Raw genomic sequence first — 27,381 nt, forward strand, 5'->3', positions numbered from 1 at the left:
CTCCTGCCTCAGCCTTCTGGAATGTGCGTCTTTAGGAGCCACTGGGAAAGGACAATGGTATGGTCTCCAGAACACACTGAGGGGAAATCTGGACCAAATAACTGTGACAAAGGGCTGAGTGCCTGTGATTCTCTGACTACGGGTGAGGCCAGTGAGGACCACCTCGAAGACTAAGCACATCTAGGATAGGGCATCCAACATTGAGGGATAACCAGAACAAAATCTTGGATCATGGATAGAGTGCTCAAGGCTTCAATTTTCCCCAGTGTAATGCCAACAAGGGTGTAAGGCAGTGAGTTTTCTGATGAAGGACTACACTTCCCAGCATCCCCTTGTAAAGTAGGAAGTCATTTCTACCTCTATAAGGGGCTTCTGTACCCATTTTGGCCACCTGCACATGTGAATGACAAATGTTCCCTCATTGTTAATAAACATGATCCTAAGGTCAGACCAAGGCTCACTCCTTCTGTCTTCTCTCCCTCTACAGCTGCTTTTTAATCTAACAAAGGGAGACCATGTGAGGGCTAAAATAATGTCTTAAGTTTAAATTACTGTGCTTAAGAGACACCCCCCCCCTTTTTTTTAAAGCCTCTAACTTGTAAGCCCCACCTTGCCCGTGGACAGATAACTTCCTGCACTGCTGGAGGCTTTTGTCCATGTATGAAAAGAAACTACGAGTTTTTGCTTCTGCAAACAAGACTGGTTGCCCCGACTGCACAGGATGTGTTGATCACATCTAAGTGAGAGGTTTGCAGGCAGGAAGTATGTCAGAATGTATGCTTGCCTCCAATGGACGAAGACAAATACAAAGCCTTGTGGGCTTTGCCTTTGTAAGCAATTTGGTGCCATAGTCTGGAATTTTGGGTATGGACCTAGCTAGTGTCCATTGTCCTGGCCCGTCTTTAATAAAGCTTGCTTCAAATTTGTTTCAAAAATTGTGACAGGGGTCCTACTCACCCAGTGGTATTAACAGACGTTGTATATGAGAGAAGGGAGAATGACTCTGGGTCCTTAGGATTTTTTTGTTTGTTTGCTTGCTTGAGACAGGGTCTTTCTGTGTAGCCCAGGCTGTCCTGGAACTCTCTATGTAGACCAGGCTGGTCTCACCCAGCCTTCTGTTTTGAAGTCTGTGTTTGGGGAGGTAAAGTTAAGCACTGCCCTTGGGTACTCAAGTTTGGGTTAGGATAGGAACATAGCAATTACTATGAGTCCCTGCATGGTGCCAGTCATGAGAGCACGGGCCCCATCTTTGCAGTGCTGACCCGGTACTGGGAATCCAGATGGATAGGCTGAGGTAGGGAGGCAATGGCAGGGACAGAGCTGGCTGCCAGGCTGCTTGGAGGTTTCTGCGGCTTTCCATGCAGGAAGAATAAGGACTTTGAAGGTTCGGATGCCAGAGGATGCTGCTTACGTAGTAAAAGGTGCAGGAGTCTCCTGGAGGGAGGGGATGGAGAAGAAAGCTAAGCTTCAGCCATCCAGGACAGTGGTGTCAGGTTGACTGCAGGTCAGAGAACAGGAACCCCACCCTATCTCCAGTAAACTGCAGTTCAGAGCTGTGACTTTTATTATTAGTTCTTTTGAAGCACAGTAGCTGTTTCTGCCACCAAAACAAACACACAGCTGTCTGATTTACTATGTAACTGCCCTCACTTGAACCCTGAACACTCGAGAGAGCTCCATTCAACTTCTTTTTAAAGACGATATTAAAGGAAGGTTTATCGAGAAGCTGCTCTTGAATGAGCGAGTTCACTGGCCCCAAGGACCAAGGCCTTGTGGGGAAAGGGGCTGTAGGGGAGGGAAAGATTAAGGGAAAGGGGAACACGAATGCAGAGAAAAGAACTTCTTTTTAAAAATATGAATTTGGGTGGGCAGTGGTGACCCATGCCTTTAATCCCAGCACTTGGGAGGCAGGGGCAGGTGGATTTTTGTGAGTTCGAGGCCAGTCTGGTCTAGAGAGCAAGTTTCAGGGCACTCAGATCTACACAGAGAAACCCATCTCGGAAAAAAAAATTAGGGGAAGGGATGAGGTAATTATAATTTAGTTGAAATATAATGCCACACAAATACGTTTCTGAGGAGTCTGCGAAGGTGCTATTTATTCTTTAAGTTTGTGTGTTTATTTGTGGAGATCAGAGGACAACTTCTGAAAGTCTGTTCGCTCCTTCCACCATGTGGATCTGAGGGATTGAATCAGGCTGTCAGGTTTGGCGGCAAGTACCTTCATCTACTGAACTCTCTCTAAAGACACCCCACTCCCAAGCCCCGCACAGACCCTTTTTACTGGATCATTTGAAGGTATTACGAAATTGAACCGAACCAGGTTCCATGCTCGGTTCCAGGAGCACACTCTCTCTTCCCTGCGCCCTTCTGGTCACGGCTTAGAAGTGTAACTGAGGCTCCATGGACTAGACCGAGGTTAGGTCACCATGGAACGAGGGGCGCAGCTCTGTTGCCCTTCCACAGACCAGCTCTGCCCATACCCGCAGCTTTCTGCAGGCTCTATGCTTGCACTGGGCTTCCCGGCGTTCTTATGAACATCCGGGTCACGGTCTCATACGGACCAATGAGCGGAGGTCCTTAGTCAGGGGGCGGGCCCTGGGCGGTACAACATGGCGGCGCTCGGCCCGCAGCTTCCGTGACCTGTAGCCGCGCGTCTGTGTTTGTAGCTGAGTTGGGTTGGGCGCGGGCACCTCCGTGGGGCAGCAGCCGGAGAGGGAGCCATGGGGACAGTGCACGCCAGGGTGAGAGGCCCCGCGGCGGCCGGGCGGGACAGGTGCGCCTGCGCCTGGGGCAAGGGCGGCAGCGAGGGTGTGGGAGCTGCTTTGGGCCGGAGGCTGTGGTAGTCCTCGGTCGGTGGTGACTTGCCCAAGGTCATTCAGCAGAATTTTTCCGGGTGACCTCACAGCACCAGCCTCGATAGGACCACGGCGTGGAAGAAGGGTCTGTTAGAAGACAAGACACAAGTTGTTTTGCAGTCTTGTTTTACAATTTTTAGTTACTATTACGTGTATGAGTATTCACATGTGTGTAAGTGCACTTTGAGTGCAGAGCCTGAGGTGGCCAAAAGGGGGCAATTGATCCCCTAAAATTGTAGTTCCAGAGGATTGTGAACCTCCTTGTAGGTGTCAGGAACCATTCTGGCCCTCTGCAAGAGCGGCTGGTGCTCTTACTTGCAGAGCCCATCTCTCCAACCCAGTACTGTTGCTTAAAAAATGTGTGTGCGCGCATGTGGAGGTCAGAAGACAGCAGTTGGAGTCAGTTTTCTTCCTTCCACTATGTGGAATAGAACTCTGGTGATTTGGCCTGAGGGGCAAGCCCCTGTGCCTGCTGAGCCGTCATCACTTTTGAATTGGCTTTTATTTGCCACCTAGAATTGGGCAGCATCTTGTTCTATACAACAGGATGAGCTCCCTTCCCATAAATGGGCAGAGCAAACCATAGAAGAAACTTGCCCTGTCTGAGCATCTCCTCCTTCCCTGTCTCTGCCTTTGTTACCCTGTCTGGCCTCATATTAGTAGTCTCGTCTAAGCTTCTAAGGTCTGGGGTTACAAGCATGTGTCAGCATCCTTGGCTCAGTTACTGTCTTTGAATCTTTGACTGTTGCTTTCTTGAGGATATTGCCAGTTCACTTTCTCACGTCTCCTAAGGTCTGATGAACAAGTTAGTTTCTGCTTAGTTTCTCCTTGATAACCAACTCCATTTTGGGGGGGAGTGGGGGGGAGTACCTTAGTTCGAACCGACAGCCAATGTCAGTGTTACCAATGTTGGATACTTTACTGCCAAACTTTCATTTTTTAAATTGTTCCCCAAAAGCCAGAGAATGAGAGCTGCAGAGCCTCAGAATGCTCTAAAATCAAGACATGGAGCCCTGGAGCCATCATCATGCAGTCACTTGCCCTGTGACTCCTTTTCTGGTAGTGTCCCTTTACTTTGAGCAGCACTTAACACAAGACTCTCTCAGTGCTGGAGAACTATTTGAACTATCCTGTTGCCCTGGGTTTATTCCCTATTCAATCGCTCATGGCCATGCCCAACTTTACCTACCAAAATCATCATGTCTTAGAACTCAGGTTCAATTACTTTTCTAGTACCTTCCTGAATACTGCAGAAACCTATGAGATAAGCTCCTCCCTAGTAATACAGGTACCCTCTGGGCAAGTATTCACTGAGCTATATCTATAGATCTCTTTAAATATTTTCCTTCACTCAAGGCTTTCCAGGCTAGCCTTGAGCTCAGCCTGTAGTCCAGGCTGGCCCAGAATTTGGAATCCTTCATACCTTTGAGTAGCTGGGGTTACAGATCCATTTACCAGGCATGGTGCTACACACCCAGCACTCAGGAGGCAGATACAGTTGAATCTGTTATGAGTTCAAGTCCAGCCTTGTCTACTCAGTGAAGTTTTGGCCAGCACTGTCTAAAAACAAACAATAAGTAACGAGTGAGTCTCCATTAGTAAACAGTGCTGGAGAAATACCAAGCTATGGCCGAAGTGTGAACCACAGTGACGTCGCATTCTGACATTGCCCTCCAGATTGTGGAGCTGGTGGTCCCATGCTTTGCCATTTTAGGAACTCTTGGGCGTTTTTAGAATAATGGAATGCAGACTTTGCTCATACAAGGCATGTATTTGCCAACTGTTGGCTTAAGAGTGGATCCACATGCACAGTCCTACTTTCCCTGACGTTTCATACTTAGGAGAAGTTAATAGTGTTTTAGTTTTAAAAATACTAACAGCAGAAAACCAGTGGATAGTGACATGAAATGATGTATTTTTCGACATCCTTGGTAAGTGCCCAATTGGTGTGGAACCAATGCTGACCTGAGTGCTAGAGTTCTAGGCATACACCTGCTTTTTTCCTTTTCCCCCCACCAAGTAAAAGAACAAGAGAATTTTCCATTTAATCAGTATCCTATGAATTAGGAATTGAGTACAAAAAAAAAAAAAAAAAAGAAAAAAAAAGGAGGGAAACCATCTGAAGTTACAAGTTTCTAACATTTAAGAGGTATCCCTTTGGGTCCAGGCATGGTGGCTGTAATCCCAGAAAGTTGGGACTTAGAAGCAGAAGGATCAAGGTTTCAAGACTGTTCTTGGCTATGTAGTGAGTATGAGACCATCCCTGGGTATGTGAGAGCCTAATTCTGACCCTGCACATATACCACAGAGTCAGAATGGTTCAGCGGTGATATTTAGCATGGCACGATGACTTGTGCTATAACTGAAGCACTCAAGAGTCAGAGGCTGGAGGATTACAGTAAATTCAAGGCCTGTGTTCCTGTCTTAGTACCTCACCTCCCCTAAGATAGATGACATTTAAGGTGGATCTTCAGACTGTATAGGGAACCAATGTGTCTTCATGATGAAGATACTTGTACTGGCTTGGAGTCTAGGGGTGCCTCCCCATAGGTCCTCTGAGGACCAGTCTTTAGGGCAGATGTGGAAGGAGTCGTGGTACTCTTGGCCTCCTTCCTGACACACAACCTGTGTACAGGTGCACGTAGCAGAAAGCCTTTAAAGTATTCCAGGAGGAAAAGGCAGTGGCAGCCCCAGAGTCCCTTTGCTTCAAAGATGTCAGCACTTGTGTGCTCTGAAGAGGGGCTTGACTACAGGAAGAGCCAGATACTGCCTGCCTGTTCTTGAAAGTCCCCTGAATTGTTAGCTGAGTCCACTTCAGGGATGCTTGGATATCTCTACCACTAAGTGTCCCAGTGATTTGGGTGTTCACTCACAGGAACAGATTACATGTTCCACATACACATAGATAAAGCACTGCATTATGTGTGTCTTATGTATATGTATGTGTAATTGCGTTTTCCAGTCTTCTCAGCCGTGCTCATCGAGCCCCAACCCCCAGAAGCTTATTAAGAAGTTGCTCTTGTGATTGTTTAGTGGTAGAACGTCTTCTCCCTCAGCCTCCTGAGGCTGGGATCATAGCCATGTGCCACCATGGTCGGCTTTGTGTTGTTCTGAGGTGGTGACAGTTCATATTACCATTTGGAGGCAGGAGCAGGCTCAGGAGGAGTTTCAAAGAGAGTCTTGGCTACACAGGGAATGTGAGGAGAGACCCAATCTCAGAAAATGAAAGAAAAGGAGCAAACAAGTTTGGGAGTATAGCTTGGTGGTGTACAGCACTGCCAGCATTTGGGTTGTGTAAAGTGCCTACGTTCTAGTCCATTGATAAGCATGTGCCAGGGCCCCCAGTGAACATGCTTATTAAGCATGGTCCCAGGACCTGTACCTGCCCATTGGCCTGCACCGGCCTTCCTTGTTTATCCCATCCTGTCCCCAACCCCACACGCCCACCTATGGGATCCTGACACCACTGGAAGCCTAAAGGTAGAGGCTTGGTTCCTTTTCACAGGTCCCTTTTCACAGGTTCCTTTTCACAGGTCCCTTTTCACAGGTCCCTCTGTCCTTTGCAGAGTCTGGAGCCTCTCCCATCAAGTGGAACTGACTTTGGAGCACTGGGGGAGGAAGCGGAGTTTGTGGAAGTTGAACCTGAAGCAAAACAGGAAATCCTGGAAAACAAAGATGTGGGTATTCTGTTGTACATCTTTATGTTGTTTCTGGAATGTTCTCTTGGTAAGCCCCTATGGAGAAGTGAAGGAGTTAACATGTCACCATTTGCAAATAGAGAATCTTGACTTCAGGACAGTAGCTCCTTGTTCCTCAGATTCTCCTGGGTGACAGTTGATGTGGCTAGTTGAGGCAAACACATTTTGTTTCTACTGAAAAAAGTAGAACAAAAGGTTTTTTATGGTTGGAGAGATGGCTCAGATGACCTAGATTCGGTTCCCACTACCCATATGTACCACTTGTACTCTAGCTTTAGATTCTAGAGTCTGGAAGATCTGACAGCCTTGCACACACGTACAAGTACATACATGCAGGTAAACACTCACACTTAAATTTAAAAAGTTTTTCAAAGATAGACTCAAATTATGCTTATGTCTATATACATATTATACTGACTAGTTTTGTGTGTCAACTTAACACAAGCTGGAGTTACCACAGAGAAAGGATCCTCCCTTGAGGAAATGTTTCCATGAGTTCCAGTTGTAAGACATTTTCTCAACTTGTGATCAAGGGTGGGAGGACCCATTGTGGGTGGTGCCATCCCTGGGCTTGTGGTCCTGGGTTCTATAAGAAAGCAGGTTGAGCAAGCCATGGGAAGCAAGCCAGTAAGCAGCACCCCTCCATGGCCTCTGCATCATCTCCTGCCTCCAATTCCTGCCCTGTGTGAGTTCCAGTCCTGACTTCCTTTGGTGATGAACAGCAATGTGGAAGTGTAAGCTGAATAAACCCTTTCCTCCCCAACTTGCTTCTTGGTTATGATGTTTTGTGCAAGAATAGAAACCCTGATTAAGACAAATGTTTATGTTTGAATAAGTGGATGGAGGGAGGGAGGGAGAGAGGGAGGAAGGAATGGATGGATGGATAGATAGATAGATAGGCGGGATTGGGGATTTAGCTCAGTGGTAGAGCGCTTGCCTAGCAAGCGCAAGGCCCTGGGTTCCATCCTCAGCTCCAAAAAAAAAAAAAAAGATAGATAGATAGATAGATAGATAGATAGATAGATAGATAGATAGATAGATGAAATTAAAGGCATGTTACCAGAGGATGGCATCCCAGATAAGTGCTCTACCACAGAGCTACAGCCCAGCTCTGGAGTTTTTATTTGCTCCTTTCTCCCAGAAGAGTCCAGGTCATTCTTTACCTGCCTTGTGACCTCTGAAGGATCCTCATCCCACATCAAAGACAGGGTGTGACCCAGGTTAAGAAGGTTGGGCCTCACTGCTTGTTAGGGTGATCCTGGGTTATTTGGCTGGGGAGGCCAGAGCTCATTTACCAAGCAGTACATACTGGGCAAAGGCTAATCTTAAAACAGGAGTACAGGGGCCGACAGCAAAACGAACAGAGAATGCAGGGCTGGAGAAATGGTTCTGAGAGAGGTTAAGAGTGCTGCTCTTGCAGAGACTTGGATATCCAGCTCCCACGTGGCAGACAGGTCATAACCAACTGCAACTCCAGCTCCAGGGAATCTGACACTGCCTTCTAGCCTATGTGGGCACCGGGCACACATGTGCTCCCAGACACACAAGTAAGCAAACAACCAGACAGGTCAAAGTTCAAAAGGAATGAAGTCAGGAGTAAGACAGTTACTGTACTTGAGAAGACCTTGCCCTTTGCCTCAGACCCGGCCTCTAACTACTTCCCAAGCTGCTTCCTGTGCCAGGCGTGGTGACTCTGTCCCCTTGTCACATTTAGGTGGTGGTTCAGCATGTTCATTTTGATGGACTTGAACGGACCAAGGATGACATCATCATATGTGAAATCGGAGAGGTTTTTAAGGCTAAAAACCTCATTGAGGTGAGTTTGTTCTCTGTGTGGCACACTTTGCCTGTAACTTCTGAAGAATCTGAGACCCACAACCCCAGCCTCTCACTGCAGAGGGACCCAAGCCTGGAGAGGGCCTCCCACAGTTTACATAAGCTTTCGGCTGTCCTTACCTCTGTCCATCCTGAGGAAGGACAAGTCTTGTCTGCTCCGCCTGCCTCTCCTGCACTCTGCCTGTCAGCATCGGCGCTATCCCTGGGTTCTGCTGAGCACCGTGGGATCCTCTCCACATCCCTCTTCACATCCCAGGCCCTTGCTCTGTTGTTAGAGACTCCTTCCTGTGCTATGGGGACTGTCCTGCCTTTGGACCACACTGGGCTACCTAACAGAGGCCATCAGAAGGGTTTCCTTGTGGCTTGGTCCACTGGCTTCTCTCGGCCTCCTCTTGCTAACCTTGAGTAGTGTTGACAAAACAGCAATCAAAACTTGGAGTTCTTAAAGCTTAAGGTGCTGCTTTAGGATAGTTCCATAAAGAGGTGTAACTGTCACGGGTGTAACTGTCACAGCATGTTAGTGTGAGTGTGCTCACTTCCTTTGCACGGCTTGACCATTCCCAGAGGCCAACTCAGGCACCTCCTGGTTCTTCCAAGTATGTTTTCCACTAGGATGAACCCAGGTGGCTGGGAGCGGTGGCATTCTCTTTTGTCATTGTGGTGTGGTCCTATCTGTCTACATGTGTGGGAATCTTCACTGCAAACACTCTGTGTCCTTGCTGTGTCTCTCTGTGGATGGATATTAACTAACCTGAGTGCTTGGCTCTCATGGATGGCTGTGCATTCAGTGTCTTACTATTGTGTCACAGTGTGCACGGTACAAGTAGAGTCACTATGTCAAAGGGCATGTGGTCTGTCACTTCAAGGGTCAGCATGTTGGTCTCCTAGAAGATCCTCCATTCCACACCCCTGCAGGGGAATGGGCAAGGCCCACTCCCCAGAGCTGAGAACCACGTTCTCTAAGGTCTGCCAGCCACTGGACATGAGTGTGGTTTCATTATTCCAATTTGTATATATGTTCCCAGGATCAAACTCTGCTTGGTGGCAAACACAACTTACTGAACCATCTCACCAGCCTCAAATACTGTCTTGTCTGTCTGTCTGTCTGTCTATTCATTCATTCATTGCCATTCCTCTCCTGTTTTGTTTCCTTTTTTTCTTTGTTTAGATATCATGTCACTGTGTAGCCCAGGCTGGCCTCCATCTTTAGCTTTTCCAGCCTTAGCCTTTGAGTGCTGGGATTACAGAGATGTGCCTATTTTCCTTCAAGTTCTCAGCCTTTGCTCACTCCCAGGACCACCTTGTCACTTTGTCACCTGTCTTTCCTGTCTGTTACCTTTTCTTCCTGTTCATCCTTGGCCTTTTCTGTGTCTGGGCACTCCCTGTGCTGGCTGCTGGCTGTCTCAGTCAGGTTCACCGCCTCCTCATGGGACTTGACAGGCGTTTCCCACCATGCAAGCATTTATAGGTCACGTGGCTCTCAGTGCTCCTGTGTCTTAGGAGAGCTCACTCTCTGTTGTCTGTTCCTCTCCCAGGTAATGCGGCGGTCTCATGAGGCCCGTGAAAAACTGCTTCGCCTAGGAATTTTTAGACAAGTGGATGTTTTGATAGACACGTGTCATGGTAAGTATCATGGAGGAGTGTCCCTCTGATGCCACTCTGTAGCCTCCAGGGTCACAGAGCAACCATGTGGTTAGATGCAGAGTGCACCCAAAGGGTTCTCCGGCAGGTCTCAGACTTAGTTAGCCATCTTTAAAATTGCTACACCTGTGGGTTACATCGCAGCAGAGGGGTGGCTCAGTATGAAGCAGATAAGAGATGGGAGCTCCTGCGGACCCTGGTGAGTGTTCAGGTCCATTAGCTTATGAGGTGGAGGCTGGGAGCCTCTCAGGTAAGTTGTCTCTGGCCCAGGAGTGAGTCATACAGGTCAAGCACTCAGGCCTGCCCCGCCTCCCCAGTCAGTTCAGTGCCTTTCTTGGCACTTGGTGGACATGGCCTTGCACTGGTCAGCTCCCCTCTGTCTGTGACTGCAGCCCTTACCCTGGCTGCACCTTAGAATTCCCTGACGGCAGAGGCTAGCTTAGGGCATTGTAGCCCGTCATTGTGCACGTCACACTACATGTCACCAACCCTGCTGTGAATGGTGGGCTTGAGGGAATGGTAATTATGTGTGTGTGCTTGATAGTTGTGACAAATGAACCTTTGTGTGTGAGATGTTAAAGTAGGGGTGACAGAGTAGTAAGGGTTGAAAACAGGATTGCTGTGGTACACTCCTTCAGTGGCAGCACTGGGAAGCAGAGACTGGGGTTCTCTGTCTCCATGGTGAGTTCTAGGCCAGCCAGGTCTGCATTGAGAGACCCTATCTCAAAAACAAAAACTAGATCAGCACCAAGGCTCCTCTTACCCCAGCCCCCACCCTATGCCTCCTGCCCCCGGCCTGTTGAGACCACGTGAACATCACCACAGGTGTGTAGCAGGAACACCTGGCAGGTGTGCTGGGTGGAAGGCAAGCGCTCTCCCTTCCTCTGAGACCACACCCTTGCAGGCTTTTGCTTCACTCTGCAGAGAGCACCCCAGGCCTTGGTGGTCTGTGAGGTAAAAACCTCCAGTGCAGACACTGCTCACAGCCTGCTGGATGGGGACATTTTAGCTGTACTGTTACAGAATCCTCACTGTTAAGTGAATCCCAGGCTTCAATGTTGGCTGGACAGGACTCAGAACTTTTCAAGGACTTCCCTGTAGTGGGCCCATTCCCAGCTGGAACTGTTTTCAGCACAGAGAGCTGAGTCAGTGTTAGGTTTAGAGGTCTGTTTTGGTTTGTGTGTGTGTACGTATGTGTGCAAGTATGTGTAAGTATGTGGATACGTATGTGGCACTCGGAGGACAGTTTCTAGGAGTCAGTGGGTCCTGGGAATTGAACCCAGCCTGGCAGGCGTTGCAGTGGCAGTGCCTTTACTACGGAGCCTGCTGACCTTTTTTAATACTTACTTCTTTAGGCGAAGATGCCCTGCCAAATGGGCTAGATGTCACCTTTGAAGTTACAGAGCTAAGGAGACTGACGGGCAGTTACAACACCATGGTTGGAAACAACGAAGGCAGTATGGTAGGACATGACTTCATCGGTGTTGAGAGTTCTGAGTGTAAGCTTTTGAGATGTGCCTGTTGGAGAAACAGGGAGTTGCTATGGAACCTGCTGGTTGGTGTACGGACTTGGTGTGATGTTCAGTTTTCCTTCGGCCTCCCTAGAACTGGTTGGTGTGAGCTGGGGGGTCATTTGTAGTGATCATAACCCTTGTACTTCGACAGATGAGCATGTGAATGGTCTGGCTTTGATTCCTGGTCTGGAGGTTTGGGGTTGGGGCAGGAGACAACTGCCTTCCAGCTTCCCAGATGTTCAGTGTGGCCTTTGTGGGTCAGCCTTTGTGGGGTGCTGTGTGCTTGACAAGGGCGCCTTGTGAGAAACAAAGCCTTGTTTACACTAGTCTAGTACCAGCTTCATCCTTTCTCCTCCCTAGGTACTCGGCCTCAAACTCCCCAATCTTCTGGGACGTGCAGAAAAAGTGACTTTCCAGTTTTCTTATGGAACCAAAGAAACTTCCTACGGCCTGTCTTTCTTCAAGCCACAGCCTGGGAACTTCGAGAAAAAGTAGGAACCCAAGCATGTCCTTGGGCCCATTGGCCTGGTGTAAAAGTTAAAGTGGATGGCTGGAGTGTGAATGACACCTGGCGGCCAGCGCCTCCTCCCCAGCTGCTGTCCTGAGGGTGAACCCCAGTGTAGTCTAGTGGGGCCTGTTGTTTAGCTGTGCACAAGCCCCGTGCCTCCCTGTAAAGCTCTGTCCCATTGCCTCCTAGCTTCTCGGTAAACTTATATAAAGTTACCGGGCAGTTCCCATGGAGCTCACTTCGGGAGACGGACAGAGGAGTGTCTGCTGAGTACAGTGTGAGTACACCAGCTTGGGCTGGGCTGGGGTGGGGGCGCACAGATAGCGAGCTTATTGACTAGAGAGGGAAATGGGTGGGTGAGGGTACACTTCACCACTTGGTGGCCTCCTCCCTAGCTAATGCAGGTAACCAGGGGACAGAGCTGGCTGGTGTCCACACTGGTCACGTGCATCTGAGCTCCTGACTGACTGGCATCCAGTGCTTTCTCCCGTCCTTCTCCTCAGTGTCCCCTTTTACTTTTTTTCTAATCTTTTTAAAGAGCATACTCTGAGCTCTGAAATAGTGAAAACACTTTCCGCCCAGAACAGCAAGTATGAGAGGAGCTGGAGTGTAGAATGGCGTGGGTGGGTGTGGGCGCACTGGGGAGAGACATCCTCTTGCAGCCTCTGAGGCAGCCGTGTGAAGGACGAGACCAGGCGGGCGGAGCTTGCTGCGTCTCAGGCCACCCTAAGTGTGATTGGGCACTGTAAGGGTGCACCATCTGCCCTGTGACAGTTACTCTGGAGACAGTGGTGTGTTGCTCTGTGCAAGTGGCTTGCACAGAAAGAAGTTAATTGGGAAGCTTCACTTCTGTAGGCATCTGGGGGAAAAACATGAGACTTGGGGCCCCTTGGGGCTGAGTGACTGCTGCTCCCTGACTTTCTGTAGGCTCCTCGGGTCTGTGTGCTGCCCTGTGTGTTGAGGTGGACACTTTTGGGCCACACTCTTGCACACTGGGGTATAGCCTGGGCTTCAGTTGGTGTCCCCTCACCCTCGGCGGTGGCCATGTGTTTTCCTCCAGGCCTGTGGGCTGCAGAGCTCACTGGGATGCACTCTGGGGAGCTTGGCACCTGGTGTCCTTGCTAGTAAAGTCACAGATAGTCCCAAAGCTCCCTGACATCATGACATTCAGAGAGAATGGGGCTGTTCTGAGCTAGAGTCTGGGGCAGGCTGTGGGGCAGGCTGTGGGGCAGGCTGTGGGGCAGGCTGTGGGCAGACCTGCTGAGAGGCAAGAGGTGGCTCCTTGGACCTGGCCTTTGTTCCCTCTGGCTGTGGAAAGAAAACTCTTGGCCCCATGCAGCTTGGTCTCCACATTCTTCTGGGTCTGATGCAATCCAAGTGACAGCTCACTGGACCTGCCTTGAGCCAGTTATGGGGCCCAGGTGATTGTGCCAGGTCATGTGTGTGTCTTACTGTGATGAGAATGATACCAGCTGTTGACAGAGTCACCCCAGCCTTTGGCTATGGCCCTGTTCCCTCACCTGCAGCTCAGCAGCACTGCTCTGGCTCAGTCTACAGCCTTCCCCATCTGCCTTTGTGAGGTCTCTTCGTTCCTTCTCCTCCTCCCCTAGTTTCTCTCATTCAAAACTGTCTGTCGTGGGTCTGGTTCTGAGGCTGGGGGAAGGAAGATTACTTCCCCCACAGGGCACAGGCCTGATCCATCCTTGGAGCTGAGGAAAGAAATGATCAAGTGTGTTGCTCAGAGGTGCCTCATTTCAAAGGGTGGTTTGCAGCAGCTTATCCCAGTGTGGACGGAGCGGAACGAGGCTTCCTTCCCTGTCTTTACAGTTTCCACTATGCAAGACCAGTCACACTGTCAAGTGGGAGGGTGTGTGGCGGGAACTGGGCTGCCTCGCGCGGACTGCGTCATTCGCTGTGCGGAAGGAAAGTGGACACTCATTGAAGTCGTCTCTCTCGGTAGGACTTGCTCTCTGTGTGGAGAATGTGTTGACAGCCCTGTGACCCACTGGCCAGTCTCTGCTGATGTGGGACTGACTGAGATGCCAGTGAGACTGGGTGGTTGGGACAATGGCCTCCAGTTCCATATCCACTGCCTCTTAGTAGTTTTTGTAAGTAGCATCAGTGGAAACCGAAATTAAAAGAAATGCAGTGACCTAGGGCGGTTGCTGGGCTCTCTGAGGGAACGAAGCTGGTCGGTGTCAGTGGGAGATGCCCTGGTGCCTCTGGGTGTGCCATCTCAGAACTCTAAGCTGTCCTGGGAGGACAGGAACAGGTGCAGGGATGTGGGCATGCTCAGCACAGCCGGACCCCAGTGCACAGCAAGTGTTGTTGTCCTGGAGTTGCCTGAAGTGACAATGAGGATGCCTTTTGCTCGTTTCTTTCAGCATGCCATGGTCATTGACTCTCGGAATTCATCTATCTTGCCAAGAAGAGGGGCCTTGCTCAAAGTCAACCAGGTAGCATCTCACCAGGCCACTCACTTGGGAGCCAGTGCAGTGTGCATAAGTTAACACATTGCTTTGCCTGTAGTTGGCAAACTCATCCAGTAGTGTGTGTCTCAGTAGTGCACTTGCCTACTGAGCCTGCCTGAGGGAGGCTCTGGGTTTCATCCAGCATCACAGATGGGAAAAACCACTCTAGAATTGCCTGCAAGGGTTGTTGACTCCACTCTTAGGGATCCTGGTCTCAGATCAGCCCTTGTTCCTTGCAGTTTATCTTGTGTCTTTGCCCAAAGCCACAGTTGTTGACACGGCAGCTTCTTTGGTGGTGTCACACAACAGCTTGGAACAGAGTTGGAGGACCAGTAGTAGGCAGGACTGTCATGAACAGACCTGCAAGGCCAGTTGAGGGCAGTGCTGGCCTGGTGCCTGTGGGGAGTAGTGTTAGTGCCTTAGAGGTGATGTGGTCAGCTGGCCTGCAGGTGTGCGGGACTGGGTGAGACTGTGACTCTGATGGTCCACCCAGTCTCATCCTGCTGCTTGTGGTGCTTGTGGTACAGCAGGACCCTAGGGTGCCTGTCTCAGTCAGGGTTTCTATTGCTGGGATGAAACACCATGACCAAAAAGCAAGCTGGGGAGGAAGGAAGGCATTTACTCAGCTTACACTTCTACATTGCTGTTCATCACCGAAGGAAGTCAGGACAGGAACTCACACAGGGCAGGGATCTGGACACAAGAACCTGGAGTCAGGAGCTGATGCAGAGGCCATGGAGGGGTGCTGCTTACTGGCTTACTCCTCATGGTTTGCTGAGCCTGCTTTCTTATAGAACCCAGGACCTCCACCCCAGGGATGGCCCCACCCACCATGGGCTGGGTCCTCCTCCATTGACCACTGATTGGAAAATACCTCACAGCTGGATCTCACGGAGGCATTTCCTCAACTGAGGCTCCTTCCTCTCTGTTGACTCTAGCTTGTGTCAAGTTGACACACAACCAGCCATGACAGTGCCCAATCTTCAGTTTTAGGGGAAGCAACCAGTGATGAGATTTGTATGTAAATCACGAAAGTAGCTCCCTCTTTTCAGCTGCTGAGCAGGCCAGGGCCTTCAGAAAGGCACAGGCAGTGCTTTAGTGCCCCATGTTCCTATGACCTGTGGATTCTTCCCTCAGGAGCTGGCAGGCTACACTGGAGGAGATGTGAGCTTCATCAAGGAAGACTTTGAGCTTCAGCTGAATAAGCCGCTTGTATTGGATTCGGTGAGTCTGCAGCCTATGCTTGCCTGTGGGACCCTGAGCCTGGAGCACTGGTCTTAGCCCAGTGCTGTGGTGCTTTAACCCCGGTCTTAAGACTCCCCAGTGAGCATGTGTGTGGCCCGCCAGGCTGCACTGGGTCCTCACTCTCAGGTACCACAGAACTCCATCATCCTTTCCTCTCCTGTTGGTGCTGCTCAGACCCTGCTGCCCCTGCCTGTGGTGTGGAGCCATGCTCTGATTTCCCTGCCCCCCTTCCCTCCCACCCCCAGCCGGGCTCCCCTGGCTGCACACTTCACCCACTGCTTCCCTGTGGGTTTGTACTCTAGAGTGGTGCCCCGAGCACCTTGGTTTTCACAGCTGCACCCTCCACCCAGGCTCACGGGCTCTGTCAGAGGGATGAGGCTCTTCCTTCACAGGCACTTGTTCCTCATCTGCCTCCTGCTGCTGTAACGGCCTTTTGTTACCTGTCCATGTGGCCTCCTGCTCCAGGCTTTTAGGAGTTTGGCAAGGCATGTCTCCAGCCGTCTTCTCTTGTCTTCCAACCTGGGGCTTGAGGGGGGAGGGCGCCATGGTGCTTACTCTGTAGAAGCACTCATCTGTTCATCCATTTACCTACCCATTGCCACCTACCCACTCACTCCTCTGTCTACGCATCCTTCCACCCACATAGCATCTGATCATTCTCTTACCCATTCGTGTGCTCACCCACCTGTGTCCTGGCTGCCAGACACTCTAGGTTCTTACATTAGGAGGTGGGCGTAAGGGGGTCGTCTTAGTTAGGGTTTCATTGCTGTGATAAGACACCGTGACACAGCAACTCTTATAAAGGAACTGGCTTACAGTTTTCAGAGATTTAGTTCCTGATCATCACGGCAGGAAGCATGGCAGCGTGCAGGCAGACATGGTGATAGAGGAGCAGAGTTCTCCATCCTGATCTGTGGGCAGCAGAAGGGGACTACCACAGTGGGCCTATCTTGAGCTTTAAGACCTCAGAATCGGCCTCCACAGTGACACACTTCCTCCAATAAGGCCACACCTCCTAGAAGTACCATTCCCTGCGGCCAAGCATTCAAATACACAAGCACATTCAAGCCACCACAAGGGTAGAACCCAAAGAGAACAGGAAGGATTGGTGGCCGAGATGGGCAGAGTTGGAGCAGACAGAATGGAGAACAGGAAAGGGTGGCGATGCTAGCGAAGGGAATGGCTTAGTGCAGGCCGTACCCACCTGACTCCTAGAGGAGGAGTGGCATCAGTGCAGTTTGTGCCCTGAGTTCAGCGGGTACTGAGGAGCAGGGTGGCCCCTCAGCTTTGAGGTGAGGCCAGCTGAGGAAGAACCCTGGGAGCTGGGCTGTACCTCTGTCAATCTGAGGCTACCTCAAAATAAAATGTTTAATTTAAGAGATGGAGAACTGGGAACAAAACCCAGCAGAATGGCTCCTTTGAGGCATCCAGGAGGAGGAGAAGGGGAAGGAGAAGGGGTAAGATTAGTGGGTGGGTGGACGGGTGAGTAGGTCTGAGCAGAGGTAGGATCTCATATCCAGGGTGCTAGCTGTCCTCCTCTATCAGTCCTGCGGGCCTGACTTCTCATGTCAGAGGGTCCTGTCCTGGCAGGAACACAAGCTAAGTCCTGTGTGACTTTGTGACTTTGATGGAGTGTGGATGGCCTCTGACTGAGTTCTTCAATCTCACCACCCCTGGTCCCCCAAGGCTGTTGCTCTGCTGTGCCTGCCAAGGGCATTCAAAGGCATGCAGAGTAGAACCTTTCCTGCTGGCTCTCAAGGAGACAGAAAGAAACACTGATTGCCTTCACACAGGTGTTCTCCACGTCCCTCTGGGGTGGAATGCTGGTGCCCATCGGTGACAAGCTATCCAGCATTGCTGACAGGTCAGTGTGGCAGCACCTCCTCTGCGACTCTGGGTTGTTTTTACTTTCACAGAGGGGAACAGTATCACATTGCCCTGGATTTCCAAGTGGAAACAGAGTTTGAAGTATACAGTACTCATACTTTGTTGCTTTTTTTAAATTTATTTATTTTATGATCACACTGTCCCTTTCTTCAGACACACCAGAAGAGGCATCAATCCCATTACAGATGGTTGTGAGCCACCATGTGGTTGCTGGGAATTGAACTCATGACTTCTGGAAGAGCAGTCAGTGGAGCCCCCTGTCCAGCCTTGCTTTGTTGCTTTTTGTTGTGGAACTTTATTGTATTAAATTTTTTCTCGGCCAAGCACGGTAGTGCACGCCTTTAATCCCGGCACATGGCAGGCAGAGGCAGGGCTACACAGAGAAACCCTATCTTGAAAAATAAAGAAGAATTTTTTCCTCATTTTTTCTTTTTCTTATTACTATTATGAAAGAATTTGGTAGTACTTGTAGAAGTGAAAACAAAGGCACATTTAAGAAAGTAGGATGCTTAGTCCTGGAGGGTAAGCCTACCTCACCGTGGTCTGCCTTCTTTGGTCAGTTAGGAGTGTTTGTATACAAGAGTGAGCTGTGTCCTCTATGCTGGGTTTTATGTGCAACTTGTCTTCTCCTTTGTTAAATGTTCTACACAGATCAGGGAGTGATTGTTCAGCGAGTCTTGAGAAAGTCTTTATAAGTAATGTTTTGTGTGTGTGTGTGTGTGTGTGTGTGTGTGTGTGTGTGTGTGTGTGTGTGTGTGTATGCACGCACGTGAGTACAAACATGTGTACAGGTTCACATATGCCATGGTGCATATGTGTGGGCCTCCATGCTGGAGGTTTTCCGTGGAGATCCCTAGTCTGGCTAGGTTGGCGGGTCCAGGAGAAAGGAGGAAAGCTCAGGCAGGTGTGTTCCACCTCTGTTTCAGGCCAGGCTTAGCCAGCAGGACTAGCCAGTGAGGGGTGCAGGAGGGCTTCTGGCATGATTTTGGGACAGCAGATCTCTTCCCCAAGCAGTGGTGTTACAGCTCTTATGACAGAAGCTCTCAGACGATGGAGTGATTCTTGCACACCTTTAATTCTTTTTTTTTTTTAATTATTTATTATATACACTGTAGTCGTCTTCAGACACACCAGAAGAGAGCATCAAATCCCATTACAGATGGTTGTGAGCCACCATGTGGTTGCTGGGAGTTGAACTCAGGACCTCTGGAAGAGCAGTCAGTGCTCTTAACCACTGAGTCATCTCTCCAGCCCGCACACCTTTAATTCTGAACACGACCCTTAAGTACATTTTTTTGGGTGGGTTACCTCATCTACATATTGGGGGGCATGGTCCTGTCGCTACGACTGCTTTGTCTTGAGCCTACGTGTCCTGTGGTCACATCCTCACCTGTGGAGGAGGGGTTTGGGGCTTTGCTCTATGTGACTTGGTCTGTCTCAAACCTCTCTACAGGGGTTTGTGGGGGGGGCTGCAGCTAGTGAGACCCTGATCTAGGAGGCTGGGAATGCGCCTGCTGTCCCTTTTAGGGTCCCCAGGGATTTGACCTGTCCTGACCAGGAATCATGGTACCTTTCACAACTTGCCGCCCACACATATGTGGAGGTTGGTTCTCACTTTCACCTTGTTTTAAGTCAGGGTCTCTTGATCTTGCTACTGTGCTGCACCTGACTGGCCTGACCTTCCAGGTGGCTGTCCGTCTCCCACCTCACTATGGGAGTGCCAGGATTGTGAGTGGACGTTATGCATCTGTTTCTTCATGTGGATTCGGGGGATCTAGCACCTACATGGGAGATCACAACATATTTAACTCCAATTCCTGGGGATCAAGGCCTTCTGGTCTCTTCTGGCACCAGCCATACATGTACACAGACAGACATAGAGGCAAAACACTCATACACATAAAGTAGAAATAAATAAACCTTAGGAAGCACCCAAGAACAGAGCTTACCATTTGCATGCATTATTGATTAATACTAGCAGATCATTCAGGGAAGCCTTGCTTAGCAATCAGACAGTAAAAGTATTTGTGGACTTCTGAGCTCTCCAAGTTTGTGTGAGCATGTTGGAGGGACCTCTGTGAGGCAGAAAAAGTAGTGCCTTGCTACCTGTGCGTTGTCTCAGCCTCTTAGACCATTCTTCCCAAGGCACAGAGCAGCTTTCCACATGGATGGCCACTGAACATTAAACCCAGCTGGGGGAGTCTTACACACTTATATCCCGCCACTCAGAAGAATAGAGGCAGATGTGTCTCTGAGTTTGAGGCCAGCCAGGGCTATATAGTGAGACCTTTACTAAAATACATCTGTATAGATATTGATAAGTATAGGTAGATATGGATATAGATATACTTAAACAATTAGAACATCCTCCCTCAGTTAGAAAGCATTGTAGAAGCTTAAGGCAATAAGGAACTTGACTAGCCTTCGGGGAAGCCCTGGGTTCTATCCTAAGCAGTTAGAATGCAGTAGACTTCTTGTAGAAAACCAAAGTAACCCACTGTGTGGTCTGTTTGTGTTTGGTATCATCTGGCCCCTCTTTGTGCTATGAGTACTGATGTGTGAAGTGGACCCTGCCCTCTTGACCCAGTGTGGCTGGGAGGCTGTAGGATGACTGATTGGGAGCTAACCTCATGGTGGCTCTCAAGGGCAGCTGCCTATCCTCTATACAGGGTGGTCCCATAAGCGTCTTTGCTGTGTCTCATTGCTCTTGTCCCCAGAAGGAGTGGCTGTTGGGTTTCAGGTAGATTTCGATGGGTGTTACCTGCTCACTTGCATCTTTCCTACCCTCTCCTAGTGGTCTGCTGTGTGCAGACAATGTTATACAAACCAACCATGACCCGCTGCTGCCTCACTTGCTGTGGGTCTTGTGGATCTTCACCTAATGACATGCCATCTGTCACTTTACTGCAGGTTTTACCTGGGAGGCCCCACGAGCGTCCGAGGATTTAGCATGCACAGCATCGGACCCCAGAGCGAAGGTCAGTGAGTTTAGACTTGGAGCCATGCAGTACTCTCCTCTATGGGCTGTCGTTTGTGAGGGGCTGAGGCAGTGGAAATAGCAGTTTGCAACAGTGCGAGCAGGGTTTTCATTCATTGTGTGTAAGGATAGGACCATTTCATGGGCAACCTTTGCTCAAAACCCAGCAATCCAAGTAGCCCTGTACCTTACGACACATCCCCCTCTCTGGAGATTCAGGGGGTCTCATCTGCCATGTCTTTACTCCCAGACACTGAAGGTTTGCTGGATAATTTGTCTCACCAGGCAGAATCAATTTAGCTCTGTGACTGTGGATAAGGTGACTTTTTCTTGAGATCTGTTTTGTTGTTTATATTAAACAGACAATAACTCTAAGTTCACTGCCCCCTCTCAGCCACCCCCTTCCACAATCCTTCCCCATTTCCCCTCCGTATCTCCTCTGAGCAGATGGGCACTCCACTGGGTATCCCCCTACCCTGGCATTTTAAGTCTCTTCAAGGCTAGGTCCATCCTCTCTGACTGAGGCCAGAGAAGGCAGCCCTGCTACTAGAACACATCCTACAGACAGGTAACAGCTTTAGGACAGCCCCTGCTCCAGTTGCTTGGGACCCACATGAAGATCAAGCTGCACGTGGTGTGTGTGTGGGGGGGGGGGGTTGGGTCCGCCCCGTGCATGCTCTGTGGTTGGTGGTTCTGTTTCTGAGAGCCAAGGGTCCAGGTCAGTTGGTTCTGTTGGTCTTCTGTGGGGTCCTCTCCTTTTCAGGACCCAAGCATTTGCTTTTACATGCGTGCACATTGACTTCAAATCAGGCATGCCAAGTATGACTTTAGCACTCGGCGAGTTAGAAACAAACAAAAAGTAATGAAGCAGCTCCAGATTTGCTGCTGAGTTACTTTCAGGAATGGCAGTAGAAGATTAAATTTGGCCCTGTTTTGTTTTAGATGCAGAATGACAAATGGGCTGGAGAGGCAGTTGAGCTGTTACGAGCACTGACTGTGCCAGATGACCCGGGTGTTTAGCACACACCTGGCGGCTCACAACCATCTGTAACTCCAGTTCTGGGGTCTGATTGTCTCCTCTGGTCTCTCAGGCACTCATGTGGTGCACAAAGACATACATATTGACAAATATACTTGTGTGTGTGAGTGTGTGTGAGTGTGTGTGTGTTTGTGAGTGTGTGTGAGAGTGTGTGTGTGAGTGCGTGTGTATGTGTGTGAGAGTGTGTGAGTGCGTGTGTGTATATGTGTGAGTGTGTGTGTGTGAAGAGTGTGTGTATGTACGAGTGTGTGTATGTGTGTGTGAGTGTGTGTGTGTGAGTGTGTGTGTGTGTGTGTGTGTGTGTGTGTGTGTGTGTGTTAGCTCTGGCTATCCTGGAACTTACTATGTAGACCATGCTGGCCTTAACCTCAGGACTCTGCCTGCCTCTGCTCCCAAGTGGTGGGAGGAAAGGTATGTGCCGCATGGCCTGGCTGCCATATACATTTTTTTCATCTTTTGATCGTGAGCCTAGGCTTTAACAGGCGTCATCTCTCCAGCTCTCATACACATTTCCAAAGTGACACATGGCAACTGCATGCCTTTGGAACTCATTGGTAGATTGATGGCCCATGTTACAGAGGGCTGCTCTGCTGCCATCCCCTCTGCTGCAAGGCCTCACAGCCCTAGTACTAGCCACATTCTCACATGCTGTGCTGTTTACCAGTCTCTTAGAAACCCTTGCGTCTGTTTTCTTACATCCCCTCTCTGCTGGTGACCAACATGGAATTAAGAGAACTGAAGCTTTCCTGCCCTACCAGCAAGAGCCCCAGAGTCAAGGAACACGGGCAGCTCAGAAGTAGCAACAGAAAGGGAGGAGGAGCAGAACTCACTGAGGCTCGGGCTTCAGGGCCTGCAGAGGCCTACACTTCCTTCCCTGAGTGTGGGAGTAGCTACAGGCTGTGGGGCTCAGATAAGGAGGTCACCCCAGCAGTTGTCCTCTCCTGGGTAATTTGAGACAGTGACTGACTCCAAAAGGGACTTTTCTCCAGACCCCAGAAGGCCTGGCTTAGACACTGTCTTGACAGTGAAACCAGGGACGCTCAGTGTGGCCACTGTAGGAGGGGGAGTGGTCGCTCTTTCACTCCTGTCCCTGAAGACAGGGGAGGCAGCAGCCTCATTCCTTTGTGGTACCCTGGCTCCTCAGCTGTGTCACTGTGGAAGGATCCTGGAAAGGAGGGCGGCTGGGCTTGCCCTCGTAGTTTGTGGAGCAGAACTGAAAGCAGGAACTCTAAGGGCAGAGTGAGCACATTCTATTTTCCTTCCTTAGGAGATTACCTGGGCGGGGAGGCATACTGGGCCGGGGGCCTGCACCTCTATACCCCACTGCCTTTCCGGCCAGGCCAGGGTGGCTTCGGAGAGCTTTTCAGAACTCACTTTTTCCTCAATGCTGGCAACCTGTGCAACCTCAACTACGGTGAGTCTGCCCCAGCCGTGTATCCTGATACGGGGTGGTACCATCCCTTAAGATGCCATATGTAAAGGGGAGACTGCTGCTTATGCTGCAGACATGCGTCAGGGCTTCCGGGGTCATTAGGGTCCAGAGCTCAGCACCATCTGTCCAGAGGATGCTCACAGGCACATGTCCAGCTGAGCAGTTGAGAGCCTGGGGCCCTCTCTGAGATGTGGCGTGGGGCCTCCCAGCAGCTCTGCTAGAAGATCCTTTCTAGGCACAGAGGTCAGGGTAGCCACACCCAGAGAGTTGAAACCTTCGGCTGGCTCTGGGAGAGTGGGATGCAGATACCAGCCGCATACCTGTCTCCACTAGCTAGATCTGGCTGTAAGGGGCCCTACCCTTTACACACATCTCTGCTCACCAGCTTTGCTGTTTCAGGTGAGGGCCCCAGAGCCCACATCCGGAAGCTGGCTGAATGCATCCGCTGGTCCTATGGTGCAGGCATCGTCCTCCGGCTTGGCAACATTGCTCGGCTGGAGCTGAACTACTGCATTCCTATGGGTGTGCAGCGAGGCGACAGGTGTGTGGGGCCACTGTCAGTTCTGCAGCTCTGTGGAGCTTCTGTTGCTGTTTGTTCCGGGTTGGCCACTTCAGTGAGAGACAGGATAGTCCACTAAAGCATGGAAGAATGTGGTCCTCTGCTGAGCTTCTCTTGGTTGGAGGGAAAAGGGAGATGCCCACCCCTTCCCAAGAACACTGCTGCTCTGACTCAGGAGCTAACCAGTGGGAAGTATTGCCCCTGCTTGCTGGAAGTGTAAAGCAGTAGAGAGCTTCCCTCTGCCAACACCGGCCTGGGGCTGGCCACAGCTTTGCTATGGTCTAGAGAACTCTACCCATAGACATGTGTTCCATAGGAGGATTAGGCCAAGCACCATTCAGGGTTAGAGAGATCCCATCTCTTGCATTACCTTGTAGGCATTGTGCAAGGGTCTGGAGACCCAGAGGGTTGTTATAAGTCTGAAGCTTTAGTGACAAAGCTCTGGAAGTCAGACGTGAGGACATGTTCCTGGGAAGCTGATGCTAGGGCACTGTGCCTGGCTTCATGGGCCACTTCCTGGCAAGCGGCCTCACAGAGAAGCAATACAAGCCCCTGGGTATTCTACACAAGCTCAGATCCTCTCCCGGGGCACCAGTCACATGGCTTTATCCAAGATAGATCAATTCCCAGGGCCCTCATGGCCAGATGCCACCTTGCTTTGTTGTAGGTCCTGGAATAGATTACTTAGCTACTCTGAGTCTGTTTTCCTATCCAGAGACTGGCAGCGCTCAGAGCTTCAAGGGAAATGCAGCCTGTCTGAGCAGCCCTCCCGCTCTGCTGTTGTGTGGTCTGGCTGTGATGTCTGTCACTCCTGTGGCTGCTGGTGTTGTACTGGCCTACTCTTCTTGTCTCTTAGTGGTGTCCTCTGTCCTCCATGCCTGCTGCCTACAGTCTGATGCCACAGTTGTTGATTTCACAGTGCAGTGAGGAGAGGAGGGCTCATGTTCCCAGTCCTTCAGCCTGGGTGAAGCTGAAGTGGAACTGTGGCCAGCTGCTCTTACAGACTGTTGGGGCCAGTTCATGTACTTTGGGCATGTAATGGGCTCCAGTGCTAGCCAACAGCAGCTTCAGCTGTCTGAGCTGTCTGAACAGCTCACCTCTTGTGGCCCACGCTGCTGTAACACTGACAGCAGCCACAGGATGGCAGTGTGCATCAAGCAGTTCCTTCACTTTTGAGCTTCTTGCTAATGGCCCTTTAGTGTGTGTTCTTTACAGCTCAGGACCCTTCAGCTGCACCTCCCTCTCTGTTAGATCCGAGAAGCATGTTTCAAAGATTAATTGAGAGCATAGCCTTCAAAAAGAAGAAGTCTGCTGTGCTGAATGGGGGAAGACACTGGCCCAAGATGCCTGGCAGCTGTCTGCCATTGTGATGGTTGCAGGCAGGTGTTTGCTGTGGGTAGTGGAGGCTGTCCAGGGTCAGACTTGAACACAGAAATATCTTCCCTCGTGTGGTTTGGCTTGCAGCTTTGTTGGCAAGAGTGGAATTTGATAACATTTGAGGGAAATGACCTCAGTTTTATCTTGTTTCTAAAATTAGGCTGTTGGCAGGTGGACCGTTGTCTGTAGCCCCACCCCCAGGGTTAAGCCAGGTGCTCTGTAATTGGCAATTGTGGCCTTTACAGAGGGTGACAGTTTGAAGTGTTCTGACTTCTGTCCTGATGGTTTCTGGTACAGTCTTTTCTGGGACCTGAGTGTTCTGTCACAGCGTGACTCCTTGGGCTAGGTCTCTGGAGACCCAGCAGTGAGTCAGCGCTGCCCCAGCTGCTCCATGAGCTGCAGGAAGGACACCATCATTGCAGCTGTGGAGGACAAGAGGCCCCAAGATGGGACCTTGCTGGACTTCATGAGAGGACCCAGGGTGGGGAGAACGTCCTGACTGGGTCCAGCTGTCCTGGGGGAGGGGTATAGCATGGGTGGACAGAGAATGTGGGGTTGCTGAAGCCCCAGGGGAATGACTGCTCACAAGTGCACCTCTTTCTATTCTCCCTCCTTACCCCTTCCTTCAGCCTCCATGCTTAACAAGGGCTCTGTTTGGGGCCCATGAGCGCTGTTCCCCACACTCAGCACACCACCCAGGATGAAGAGCTTTGGGGGTTAAGAGCAGCCGTCAGTGGACTTTTCTCCTGACCCCTGCTGGGCCTGGTATTGGGTGAGCACGTGGGGCAGGAAGGCAGCTTGCACCTGGCCTAGAGGCAGAGGCTGAGGAGGCCCACAGGGTCAGCAGGGGACTGATGGGTCCTGACCCTGTACCTCTGGATGCCACCTTGAATACTCAGTGGGCCTTGCTTTGTGGTGTGTGTGTCACAGCAGAGGCATCTGAGCTGTTTACAGTTGTGACAGAGGGCCGTCCTGACTGCCTGTGTGTTCTCTGAAGAACTTGTGTTTATCTCGAAGCTCACTTCTCTGGGAGTTTCTCCAAAGCAGCCCTGGTCCCTTTTGGGGACCTCATATCTAAGAATGTGAAGCTGTGCTGAGGGCACAGGTACACTGTGTAGCTTGGGCTTGGATCCTCAGCCTCCAGGGGTACAGCTTCCCTCTAATCAGGAGGGCTCCACAGCAGGCCAGTGTGACTGCTGCCATTTACCTGTGCCGTGACAGCCCAGTGTGGCCCAGCACTCGGAACTGGGTGTGGTGCCTGCAGCCAGTCCTGAGAAGGCCCACACAGGACACCTAGAGCTAAGCTCTCCAGAGAGCACACCCATGCTGACCCTTTTTGTCGTCCTGGGTCAGGAACAGGGCTGGCTGGTGACTGGACTCTGAGGCTGAGTTGCTGGGTCATTGTGAGGTCCAGGACCATATTGAGTTCTGGGCTAGCGCCAACATGTGGGCCCCTGGTTCTGCATCCGGTCCTGACACCTGGACAGTGTCCCTTTGGGTGGATGGAGCAACAGAGGGTCTTGGGCTCCATTTCTGTCTTTTCTCCTTTCTCCAGGGGCTAACTGTTCTTAGCCCAGGGAACTGTGGGGGCTGCAGCATCTCGATGTGAGGAGCACCCTGCTGACCTCTCCCTTTCTTTTTAGGATTTGTGATGGCGTCCAGTTTGGAGCTGGGATTCGGTTCCTGTAACTTGAGTCCCAGGGGCAGCGTGGATGAGCAACGGGACTCTCCCAGGCTACATGCCTGTTTGGAGGTGACACAGCTGAGTGCTTCTGGGCCGTCATCCTTATGGGAAATCACGTCAATAAATTTTAAACACTCAGCTGTATCCTGGCTGTGGTCTGTTTTTCAGGCCATGTGTCTCTATGGACACCTGCTTTTCCTAGGAGCATGTGACAGTCTGACCTGCGCACTCCTGGGCCTAAGGGCTTTCAGGTGACCTCTCCCAAGAGCCTGTTTCTTGTAGACTCCTAGAGTCTACTCTTGGGATCCCACTTACCACAAGTAGGGCTGAGCTGTGGGGTGGCCCTGAAGGACCCTGGCCTTGTCGTCACAGGAGGCCACCTCAGTGCAGCATGACCTGCCAGTGCTGGTATGATACTAGGAATCCAAGGCAGACTCGAAGTGCGCTGTCTGCTGACGGCCATGGCTGCTCCTGCTTGTCAGTGTGTGACTCAGTTCTGCCGTCTTGCAGGAACTGAGCTGTCATCGGGTCCATGGGCTCAGGTGCTGCTGGGCAAGACTGACTGCTAAAGACACCCATGCTCCCTCTTCAGGGCTGGCAGTCCGGACTTCTGCCTCTGCTCTCTTTTAAGGACATTTTGATAGCATCGGGCCCCCAG

At 50.7% G+C, this 27,381-nt stretch overlaps 1 protein-coding gene and 1 long non-coding RNA gene across 2 annotated transcripts; one reads left to right on the forward strand and one right to left on the reverse strand.

Annotated features, from left to right (window-relative positions):
- Nucleotides 1-2,068: 2,068 nt before the first annotated feature.
- LOC134479759 (uncharacterized) lies at nt 2,069-2,521 on the reverse strand. The gene is made up of 2 exons (XR_010053452.1): nt 2,273-2,521; nt 2,069-2,177 (listed from the first exon to the last, which is right to left on the reverse strand). It is a non-coding gene; the product is annotated as an uncharacterized LOC134479759 (long non-coding RNA).
- Nucleotides 2,522-2,658: 137 nt separating this feature from the next.
- On the forward strand, nt 2,659-26,867 carry Samm50 (SAMM50 sorting and assembly machinery component). Its single transcript, NM_001004241.1, has 15 exons — nt 2,659-2,741; nt 6,422-6,532; nt 8,268-8,369; nt 9,925-10,012; nt 11,386-11,492; nt 11,905-12,035; nt 12,242-12,329; nt 13,880-14,008; nt 14,437-14,508; nt 15,661-15,747; nt 17,562-17,632; nt 20,566-20,633; nt 22,939-23,085; nt 23,503-23,644; nt 26,683-26,867. Exons 1-15 carry the CDS (start codon nt 2,721-2,723, stop codon nt 26,726-26,728), a joined length of 1,410 nt encoding a protein of 469 aa, NP_001004241.1. The 5' UTR covers nt 2,659-2,720; the 3' UTR covers nt 26,729-26,867.
- Nucleotides 26,868-27,381: the final 514 nt, after the last annotated feature.

This window comes from Rattus norvegicus, chromosome 7, assembly GCF_036323735.1.
Source record: "Rattus norvegicus strain BN/NHsdMcwi chromosome 7, GRCr8, whole genome shotgun sequence".
NCBI classification, from domain to species: Eukaryota; Metazoa; Chordata; class Mammalia; order Rodentia; family Muridae; genus Rattus; species Rattus norvegicus.